At 41.0% G+C, this 12,047-nt stretch overlaps 1 protein-coding gene across 14 annotated transcripts in view; it reads left to right on the top strand.

The window, feature by feature from the left end:
- The window catches only part of LOC114881174, a 56,605-nt gene that overhangs the window by 38,555 nt on the left and 6,003 nt on the right, over positions 1 to 12,047 (top strand). For 8 of the 14 annotated variants that reach the window (XM_046289949.1, XM_046289958.1, XM_046289959.1 and 5 more), the window contains exon 2: positions 9,864 to 11,242. In XM_046289949.1, the coding sequence (XP_046145905.1) occupies positions 9,898 to 11,238 (1,341 nt within the window). In that variant the 5' untranslated portion in view covers positions 9,864 to 9,897 and the 3' untranslated portion in view covers positions 11,239 to 11,242. Of the gene's footprint in view, positions 1 to 203; positions 283 to 7,828; positions 7,912 to 7,977; positions 8,053 to 8,839; positions 8,962 to 9,863; positions 11,243 to 11,472; positions 11,661 to 12,047 lie in introns of those variants that run through there. The other 6 variants (XM_046289950.1, XM_046289957.1, XM_046289955.1 and 3 more) reach the window with 6 other exon arrangements.

Here is a 12,047-nt window from a genome sequence, read left to right on the forward strand (position 1 = left end):
CGCCGTTCATTTCGTCGTGATAGTCAGCAGTATTTTTTTTCGACTCGAAACAGAGGAGGCCTTCGGGTACAAACCTATCTGTCGACCCGATGTGGGTTATTATTAGCCTGTTTCCTTTGTTTGCCGGTGGCGGGATTCCTGTTGTGAGACCCCTCTCAGCTGCATTTTTGGGACTGGTGACGGATGCATCCCATAGTTTGCGCCTAACATCACCCGCATTTACCCAGGTCTCATCCAGGTAGTAAATGGGTCGTCCTTCAAAGCGATAGTTTTGGATTGCATGTACGTATTTTTGGCGCCACGACACGATGTACTCTTTATCAATCATGGCACTATTGCGCCCACGAACAATATATTTGAACTCCATCCGTTTCAACAGCCGGTATAGGGACGAGTATGTGAAGGCTGGTAAATTCGCGTCTTCATTTACGCGAGTTAAAATTTTCCTCACGTTCGGAATTTCCTTGTTCAACCAGAACTCATGCACCTTCCTTCGTATCGCAAGAATATCGCTTTCCGACGTTTTTTCTAAGACATTGTAGCGTATCTTTCTTTTGTTGGGCGAGTTCACATCTCCCGTGGCTTTAAACTCGGCCAATAGTTTTGGATATTGTCAGTTCTCCAATTCCAAGTTTTTGCGAAATTAGTTTCACGAGGGGCCTATACCTGTAAGGGTGGCAGAAAGAAACAAATTATTACGCAGGATTTTGGGTATTTATGTCTATGCTTACAAATAATTTTACATACCTCAATTCTGGGTCTTCCATCTTCATATTCTTATACAAATTGATTATCATCATTCGTTGGCCAGATCCAACGAACTACAAAAAGAACAGTTCTGTACACGTGACTAAACCACACATATTATATATATTCATAACACGAGCTTACCTTTCCCGAAGGATTTCTCCTTGGTGGAGACTCGGTAGACGGGCCAGCAACTCCCTCCATTTCACACACGTTTTCAACAATAAACACAATACAATAAAATAAGAAATATGAAATATAAAAGAAACCCAATACGATTAAATAAGAAATAGAAAATATAAAATAAACACAATACGATTAAATAAGAAATAGAAAATATAAAATAAACCCAATACAATAAAGTAAGAAATATGAAATATAAAAGAAACACAATATAATAAAATAAGAAATATGACGTCACGATATCTTTAGTTGTTTATGTTACAATCAGTGATACAAGCTATGCATGTAGAGAAGCGACATCAGCGCCGCCTGGAAGTCCGGGGGTGAGTTAAAATTTGCATCAACTTCACAAGAGTGGAGCTTGGAGGGCCTGAATACATCAAGAAGCGATCGATGCGTCGAAAGACGGGAACTTCTCGCCGTCGCAACAATATATATATATGTATATACCCTATACTTTATTCAGTACACAAAATTGTACCCGTTACAATTGCAATTGATATCTCGTTAATTCGCTGGGCGCCAGCCACGTTTGTGGCAACTAAAAAAATGGAACGTCGATCGGAAATTTACAGGGAACGGGTTTCGTGGCACTTCCTGGACGTCCGTACAATACTTCGCGGGGGAGTACGCGTGGAGGATTGTCGGGGGAAGGGAAATCTGAAGGGTCGGGAAGGCTCACAGGAAGGTTCACTACGTTACGCGTTCAAGAATGGGACTAAAAAGGGACAAATGGGAAGGGAAGAGGCTTGGACGAAATCCCGGAGTACCGTGCGCGAACGAAGGGTACCCGGGCGCAGAAATACACGCGTCGCGGGATATCTTTGGGGAGGAGATGGGGTAGAATTGGGGGTCTCTTCCGGGACTAGGATAGATCGATTATTGATTATCGATTTGCCGGTAACCGGGGTCGATGGAGCTGACGGATCTTCGCTGACGGCGGGTGTGGGCTGAGGTCCTCGGGCTCGGCGACAGATGGCTCCAGTTATTCCTTTTGGCTTTTTCTGGGCTGGTGGACTGTGGTCTATCAGCTGGGTTGCTCCCTTCCTGGGGAGGGGCGGTGGTGCTGCCGCCGGCCTCGAGGCTCCTTGGGTTGCCTGCTGGGGTCCTTTACGTCGCCTCCATCGGTCCATCACCGGCGGCTGGGAAAGGGGTTAGGTGAGGGAAGGGTTATGGGTGATGCCGATTTTTGGAACGGGAGATAAAAGACGCGCAGCGATTGTAAGGGGGGGGGGGGGGGGGGGTGCACACGTGACACCACGTTACAATATATATTGTTATCTAATGCTTACTTTTTTTATTTTCCTTCTCTTTCTTCCTTTTAAGTGTGTTGGCATGTTCACGTGGACTGAGCGGACTGAGAAACTGAGGCACACTTTGACAATAAGCACAGTTTGTTTATTGCACGTCAACTATGTACACTCAGTCCCATCGAAGCTGTCGCAGTGAAGTTGGCGCGCTAACGCATTCACGCCGCGGCGGCGTTAGCGCGCCAACTTCACTGCGACAACTTCGATGGGACTGAGTGTACAATGCTTAATTATAAGGACAAGAAACATTGAACAATGAATACACGGCGTGGTCAAAAACAACGTACAATAATAGTTGCGTGGACAAGGCGCGGTCAAGTACTTGTTATATTAACAATCGAAATTGAAACCTGATCTTTGCGTGAGCGTGGACAAGCTAAGCGCGTGCGTATGCTCTGAGCGTTCGATCAAGAAGGAAATCGATCATGGCGTCGATCGTGCCGGTTCCGGCGTGGAGAGGGGACCGCGTGGACAAAGTGGGCCCGAGAGGTGCTGCCGCTGTCGGTAACGACGCACCAACGAAGTGTTTTCGTTGCCAACTTCGTCATGCTGCGTGTACTTGGGGAATTTCGCCAACAAAGTGTTTTTTCTTTATTTTCTTCCTTTGGTAGTATTCACTTTTCACAATTGATTTACTTGCTCCGTTTCTGACGGTTGCTTCGTTTCGTAGCGTTCTTTTATGAGTTGCTGTTTTAACGGTTTTTTTGATTTTTGGTAAGTGCGCATGCACGTGTTCATGAACTTTATGGATTTCTGCATCGATCTTCACGTTTGATCTATGACGTTGATTGGTAGATAGGCCGTCTTTAGCCTATCTTTGTGAACGATTCTCTTTAGTAAGACTTCGGATTAGTACCACACTTGGATTTTCTTCAAACTGTAGGTAAAAAGTGTTTAGGGTATAACCAACTAAAATATGAAATCCCAACGTGCGGAAATGCCAATGTGCGAAGTTATGGTATATCGAGTTTTCTAGCTTCCTTAAGCGAATTTATGATTTAAATTGAAAAAATATTATACTATTTCTATGTAACAGACAAACAAAAATATAACCTAACCTAATCTTATTTCTCTTTTTACCCCTTCTCGGCGAAATCAGCCGGCACCGCGTGAAGGTGAGGGGATTAGCCGGCCATCAGGCAGTTTTTTTACGTGGTTACCTACCCTTGCCTCCACGTAGTTTTCCCAGTGGTACTAAAATCCACTGCTTCGCACTGGGAAAGATTTAGCTCTGGGCAGTTTGGGGTCGCCCTTTCCTCCCTTTTTTTCAACCTCAACAAGATTAAAGAGGGAATGAATCCCTGATAGCATTCAAGATGTCTTCGAAGGTGTCGATTCGATTTTTCTTGCACCACCTTCGCCACAAATATTCCACCAGATGGTCAGCGAAATATTCTATACGGATTCTCTTAGACCTAAGGTGAACCCTTGTCGGTCGCCAAGAACTCTCTATCCCCTGGGTATGAATTCCATCTGAGGCAACGATCTCGTTTTAATGGTTCACCCAGAAGTGTTGGTAGCCATGTTGAGGGAGGGTCCGATATCCCTTCCATCCATCAGTGTGGATCTGGCCACCGGGTTCCACATGTTTTTTGATCAGGTCGATCAGGGTATCTGACGACCGATCGTTGTCGGGGCAAACCTCAAGGCGAAGGTCCTCGCTGTCGCCCTGAATCATTCCAAGGACCCAATGACCGTATTTACGGCGGCCGAATTTTGCTTCATCAATTTGAACGACGGTTCCGGACCCACCTATTTTCCCCCGTGCGTTTTGTTGATTGATGAAGCGGCACATTATCATCTAGCGTATCTCTTGATATAGCGAAGCGATGGCTTTGGAGGCTATCTCTGCTTCTCCTTGGCTTTCCTCGTAAGTCTTATTCCTGGCGAAGCAATAGATAAGGCGGAATACCTTTTCAATTGGTATTCGCCGTTCCCAAAAGAAAGTCCGGTAAGATGGACTTCTTTTGCCTAGGCCATCACGAATGCTTTCGATAGTACTGGCATCGAAATTGTCCGAAGACGATCCGACTGATGTCGAAGGCCATCGGCTTTCGATGAACTGGGCATTCCATCGCATGTCACAGAAGTTGATTCTGTTGGCAATACCTTATTGATTGCGCCCTGGAAGAGCAGATCTCTCTCTCAAGATGCGCAAAATTCCAGGAAGACATGCTGTTCTCTTGTTGTGACGCAGAACTCAAATGAAAGGTAAATTTCCGCTGACATTTTATATTTACGTTACCACTAACCTAACACATATATACAGAGGGTTCGATAACAGGTGGGCAAAATTTTAAGGGGTGATTCTAGGGATCAAAATAAGACGAAAATCAAGAATAACGAAATAGCGTTTGCGGCTTTGTTTTTCAGTAATTAACGTTTAAAAATTCGAGTAAAAAGCGCCTGAAACCTGCAATCCGCCCAGCACCGACGTCTGAACGTCAGGTCAGCAGGGGTCGGTACAGTCATAACCAAGAATCGAAGCAGAATGCTGCAGTACCGAGAAACAGAATAGCACGAGGTAAGTTTCTCCTATTCAACGAGTCTTGGTTATGACTATTGGGAAATGGATATTAAACCAAAAATAATGATACAGTTTCTAAAACACAAAATGAATTTATTTCTCATTGAACACTCAGAAGACGTCTGCACAGTTTGAAAACTAAAGCTGAAGTGAAGAGTCGTCAGCGGAAAAACCCCTATTGGGTCCACTTAGAAAACTAAATATAGAAATGCCCGGAGTTTTATTGCTCAGGCCATTCCTGGAAAACTCTATACACCCATCGGTCCCCAACATAAAGACCGTTGTGTAAACCATGACTCTGTCCGTATCCTTTGACACTGGACTTGTTTTTGTTACCTGATTATTTCCAGATAAACTAACAATGACTATACCTTTCCCTGCTGACCTGACGTTCAGTCGTCGGTGCTGGGCGGATTGCAGGTTTCAGGCGCTGTTTACTCGAATATTTAAACGTTAACCCCTTCCCGTATTTTAACGAGTCTGACTCGTGATGAAGATTTTGCCCCAAATATGAATATCACGAGTCTGACTCGTGAACAGATAGTCGGGCGAAACATGAATATCACAAGTGAGACTCGCGAACAGACTCGTGAGCTCAACAGTAGTAACGCGTAAAAATGCCTATATATCAGATATCAAAGATCTTTACATTTCGGCACGTATTGCGACTGTTCTCGAGCGTCTTGTCTGTTTAGTGCGCGTTGACGACTACCGCTTGGGCACGAGTTTCGTCAAGCTAAATGGCACGGGAAGGGGTTAATTACTGAAAAACAAACCCGCAAACGCTATTTCGTTATTCTTGATTTTCGTCTTATTTTGATCCCTAGAATCACCCCTTAAAATTTTGCCCACCTGTTGTCGAACACACTGTATAGGAAGTTTGAACAAAATCGGAGTGTGGTACTAATCCTGAGATAAGCCATCTTTTTTTATTGGGTCCTATTAATAAAATCTTCTTAATCGTTAAATAGGATACTAAATACATTTCAACCTTTTCGGAGGCGGCGCAAAATTAAAAATACCCGAATATACGATCCTGCCAATAACGATTTAATTGCGGTATGGCAAACTTGGTAATTAATAAGTCATAAGAAAACAAATTCAAAAAGTTACAGATACGGTAGAAAACATTCGTAATTGTAACGATTGTATCAGTAGTTGGTAGCACTTCTGATGTACATGATGTATACTGCATTTCACGAGAGACCATGCTTAAGGGGGTAGACACGGGTAATAGTAGCGCGTTGACATTACCGGCAAAAATGGGCATAAACATGGGTTTACGCGCTTCCGTTATTCGTCCTTATATGAGAAAATGTTGATCTAAATAAGGGTTCATTTGAAAGAGGAAGGTTCAATGCAGGGCAGTCTGGTCACCGTTTGAGTCACAGAACTGTTTTAGTGACCTAAAAAATACTTGGAATCTGCGGATGTATTTTGTTGATTCTTCCTCTACTTTGGACACTCATATTATTAAATATCGACACAATCTCGTTGAACCATGACCAGACCGCCCTGCATTGAACCTTCCTCTTTCGAATGAGCCCTCACCCATCCCCAAATCTTCTCATATGAGGACGAAAAGTGTATTCCCGTAAACCCCTTTTTAGGCCCATTTTTGCCGGTAATGTCACCTCGCTGCATTACCCGTGTCTACCCCTTTAACGCCAAATCTACTCCTTTTTGACGGAATGTATTGTTTGAAAAATAATCTTCCCTTATACAGTAAAAGGCTTTCGTCGATACATGAACATTCATATGGATAAAACGATTTAGAAAATGAGTTTCTAAGTTCAGTGACTACCGGTCTTATTTTTATCAACGGATCGTGCGAGCTCATATTATCGTTACCATTAAAATGCAACATTTTTAGTAATGATTCATATCTAACTCTGCTCATTAGTTTTGAAAAAATGTCAGTTTTTATAACTTTATCAGTAGACCAATATTCTCTAAGAGATGTTTTTTTCATTCTTGACATTAGTGTAACGTCCCAGAGATAGGTACGTCACCGCACCGACGTATAGGGAGAGCGGTTCCCTTAGAAGGCGACTCGTATGAATGTATTAGGGATTATAGGTTCGCGTAGTGTGCGGTTGAGGAGTAAAATCCAAACATTAATGTATCAAACCAAAGATTTATTCAAATAGGTAAGTAACTGATAACTGAATGTGCTTCTTCAAGTTATAAACGAAAATAGTAATACTAGTATAACAATGAGTGCGGGCTAGAATATGAAATACAATAAGAAAATTATAATAAGTACGCCCTAGATGATAAAAATACAGTGGAAAATATATATAATTAGTATATGAGTTAGTACGCGGCTTAATCTATGGATACAGCCAACACTCTGTACAATCACCAACTACGCTAAGTATTGGAAACTATACTTCAGTGGCTTGTACGGTATCCCCAGACACGAGTGGACTCTGGCCTACAGGTCGCAATCGGTTTCTGGAGTAGCCAGAGCTGTGCTAGTACAGGCCTGCTCAAGGAGCTCCGCTCTTCGCTAGCTCTTTACACTTGAGTATTGGCTTAGTACTAACAATAAGACGTGTTCAACACGTTGCGCACCATGAGTAGGGCGTACACAGATCTGAAGTCACGCACGTCACCACCGAAAGAGAAGGATAAAGCTTACTCTTGCGCTCTATCGTTGCTTAAGCAATTCAGCGCAGAGCTTTCCTCTACTACCAGAGTGCTGCCTGTATTCGACCGAAGTCGGAGATGATCTGCTCTTACACTGCGTGGAAAGCCTCTATTTATAGTCTGATTTTGCTGACTTAGCGCTTTTTTTCTACATAGAATTCCTTCTGATTTCTGGAATTCCCAAGCACGTGTCTCCCGAGCACCCCTACTCCCTAATCTACGCGGTCTCCCTACTCTAGAATCTCACCCCACCGCGAGATCATCGGGGTTGCGCTGGCGCATATGTATTTGCATGTCGATCTTTTATCGATAATTTCAGTTACCGACCGACTTACCGACTAAACGTTCACCGACCCATTGATCAGACTGAATTATCCATTAATGAAAACTATTTTATTATTCGAACTGAACTGGGTCTTCTTCGCGGGACGTTACATTAGCATAGTAACAGCAATAAATAAATACATTTCCGGAGCTGAAGTATCTGTCCAGGTATTTACACGTAAATGAACTGCATGTAATTTTGTTTGCGCTAGATTTTTATGGAAATTATGTTTTTTCGCAGATACCAGTAATTAACTTTTCAGAGATAAATATCTCAAACGCATCTAAAGCAGTGGATTTTTTCGAAAGGTATGCACTTATCCCTGAATTTGATTCATCAAAATTATATAATTTTGGTACAAAATTTTTCTTAGACAATGAAAAGTTTTCTGATGTATCATTAGATGCCGAATTAACATTTTCTTGTAGACCTTCGTCTGAAGATGAACTAAGTTTTCGAACGCGTTTTCTGATTTGTTTATCCAATGTAAATAACTCTTCAGTTTTCGAAGCTACAGAAGAAAGTTTGGTTATGTTTGTTCTAACATTCAACCTATTATATTGATACTTACCGTCTATGTCACTGCTTATCTTTGATTTCCTGCCTGTTTTCTTAGGGCGCTCTTCGGAATCCGAAGATGCACAAAACGAATTCCGTATCCTTTTTTTTTCACATGTTTTAATTTCAATTGTTTCAAATTCATGTTCACTGTCCATGTCACTACCGGCATGGACAGTGCCGGCAGCTTCCGTTACGGCCTCGGTGGGGATGGTTGACTCCGTCGTCGTCTCGGCCATGGCGTCAGTTAGCTGTTGTTGCTTTTATTCATTTCTTAGAATTGCTTAATAAATTTATAATTTGTAATTAATTTATCATTGTCACGAAAGTGTTGCCGGCCGCCTTACAGCGCCCGGATTTAAATATATAACCTAATCTAACCTAATATATCAATAATATTCATTTTTAATTGAGTTTTAATAGACATTTTTTGAAGTCTCGTATGTGCAGCTGTAAACAGAGCCATTACGTTCCCTAGACTCTCGTTTCTAAACAGAAATGTGCTGTCGCAGAATTCAATGTGTTACTATCGAAAGTTTTTCACGAATATCTCGGAAACTAACTAAGCAGGGCCGCCGATTATATGTACATACAAGGAAAAGTTGTTCAAAATATCGATTTCTATAACATATCGAAAACTCATCTAAATCAAAGAGGAGGTAATTGTAATGCAGGTTCACTGAATTTTGTAACATTTAAACATTTGCAAAATAAAATTACGAATTGATTAAGAATAAAAAATAAAATTGTCCCCGTGGGATTCGAACTCGATCTTCTGGTTGTGACTGTCAGATTACATACTCGGGACTCGCGTCAGAATACGTGAATTGTTGGTGGAAAGCACCGAAGCGGCAGGGTACACGGATGAAAGCAGATATATGAGTAAGAGAAGAATTGATATAAAATAATTTTTAACAAAAAATACAACCGACTTCGAAATGCACTAAAAAGTATGAAATAATTTCTACTTCATTTATACAAATACCCAACAGCTATTAATAAAACCTATTTACTCGTTAAATAGTATACTAAATACATTTCAACCTATTCGGAGGCGACGCAAAGTTAAAAACTTTTCTTATACTAGGAAGATTCAGGCGTCGACAACCTATCAAATCATTATTGACAGCATCGTATATTCGGGTATTTTTAATTTTGCGCCGCCTTCGCAAAGGTTGAAATGTATTTAGTATACTATTTAACGAGTAAATAGGTTTTATTAATAGCTGTTGGGTATTTGTATAAATGAAATAGAAATTATTTCATTAGGAAATAAAAGTTATGTCATACTTTTTAGTTCGTTTCGAAGTCGGTTGTATTTTTTGTTAAAAATTTTTGTATAATCAGGAAAATTTCATCAATATGTTAATGAAATTGTTATTAAAAAAAAAAGATGAAAAATCAAAAACATTTCTTCACTGTATTAGTGTTGTCTCACCGATACGAATGCGACACAGATCTTCAAACGGAATCCGCGACGTGTCATATTGCTCCCGTGCGGATAGATCCTTTCGAACACTTATCGAGTCTTTACTGTACTGAGATCGCCTTTTAATTTCAGGTAGGCGAAAATAAAGGAGGAGAATACACTGATTATGGAACGTAAACAAGGCCAGACTATCCGTAGTGAGGCGAGAAACATAATCCGACATATTATAAGAAAGTGCGATGAAGAATCACGTAAAAATGAAATGACTTATTTACTCCCGCAAGCGACTCTCCGTGCGTCGTATTATACTGGAGTATCCGTTAAAACTATTTGTCGGATCCGGAAAGAGGATGCAGAGTGTGACGAAAATGAACCGCTACCAACACCAGGAGCGAAACGCCCAAGAGGAGAAGATAAAAAATTTTATTGTTCGCTCGAGGACCAAGCAACGATTAGAAGTATTATTTACGATTTTTACGTGACGAAAAAAATTATGCCAACGGGGCCTAAATTGTTGACGGCCATTCGTCAGCTCATCGATTTTCCATGGGAATTACATAGTCTTTATAGATTACTCAGGCGTATGGGCTTTGAGTGGAGAAAGTCATCTAATAGTATTAAAAGAGTATTGGTTGAAAGGCCGAGTATCGTAGCCTGTAGATCTAAATATCTGAAAGCCATAGAATATTATCGAAAGCAAAACAGACCTATAATTTACATCGATGAAACATGGGTCGATGATTTATGTTTTCATAAGTGTTTGCACAGTAAAGAGACGTTAGAAATGGTAAATACCACCAGTTCATCGGAGAGGTTAGTTGTTGTTCACGCCGGATGGAAGGAAGGTTTTATCAAAGGGGCGGAATTAATCTTCAAAACCCATATAACAACTGGCGATCCCGAGGGACTTATGACTGCGGAAAATTTCGAAAAATGGATTGTTGAAAAATTATTACCGAATATTCCGCCAAAGTCTGTTGTGGTTATGGACAACGTTCCCTACCATTCAGCTCAACTGAACAAACCACCCACAAAATATTCCAAGAAAGCAGATATGGTTCGTTGGTTGGTGGAAAATAATATCCCCCACACACAAGATATGAGAAAATACCAGTTGCTTGAACTGATAGAAAAAAGCAAGAAATGTAGGAAAACTTTTAAAGTCGACGAAATGCTGAAACTACACGATCACAATGCGTTACGATTACCACCGTATATGTATTATGAACTAAATCCTATTGATTTAGCTTGGACCCAAATAAAAAGAAAATTACGTGAAAAGAATCTGTTCGTTTTATCAAGCGATGATCTGGAAACGTTTACCGTCGAGGCAATCAACGAAGTAACACAAACTGACTGGCAAAATTTCTGCGAACATATAGAGAAACTTGAGGAAGAGTATTGGCAGAAAGATGGATTAGTAGAGGACATTACAGATAGTTTAGAATTACAACCTGGTGGCTCAGACGACAGTGATTCTGACGAGAGCACAGATTTTGAAGATTAATCAGGTAAGAAAATATATAATCTACGTGTGCTTTTGAAAATTTCAGATACAGTGACGGACAAATTTTCTTCAAATTGGATCAAATGACTACCAAAGGTCATGATTAGTTACGTTCTTAGGTGAAAAATTATGATTTTCGCTAATTTCAATTGCTTGATAGATCGCGATGAATTTTTCAGCATGTATATAACTTATTTACATTTACAAAAGGTATATTTTACATTTTCATTACAGGTTCAGATAACAAATTTATAAAAAGTCTCCTTGCACTTTTGTCCGCCACTGTAGGTACTGTCCGCGTCTACTGACGTTGATACTCGGAAGGGTTTACGGATCTGATTGGTCATACACCAGCTCAGCTTATACGTATTTTCGGCCATTTACTTACTAATTAGGCTTGTGTAAAAATAAAGAGCCGATCGGTGAGTTTGAAGAACCGCCTTGCCGTCCCAAGTCTCAACTTAGCAGACGCAAACGATATACAGGGTGTCCCAGAATGAGTGTAAGCCGCTTAAGGGGCTAGTAGCTAGGGTGATTCTGAACAACAGAATATGCAGTGAAAATGTTGTTTGAAGCTTCATTTTTGAATTATTAAGGAAAAACATTGACCAATCAGAGCGCGCATGCCGCGCGGGCTCAGGTACGACGGTGTCGGCTACAAAAACTGGACTTGGCCTAGGTCCCGAACGAACACTTTCGGCACCCTGCCGGAAATGCTGTTTAAAATCACCCCAGCTACCACCCCTTCAAGCGGCTTACACTCATTCTGGGACACCCTGTATATATAGAATTTATTTTTATAAAAATGA

This window comes from Osmia bicornis, unplaced genomic scaffold (assembly GCF_907164935.1).
Source record: "Osmia bicornis bicornis unplaced genomic scaffold, iOsmBic2.1, whole genome shotgun sequence".
Classification (NCBI taxonomy): domain Eukaryota; kingdom Metazoa; phylum Arthropoda; class Insecta; order Hymenoptera; family Megachilidae; genus Osmia; species Osmia bicornis.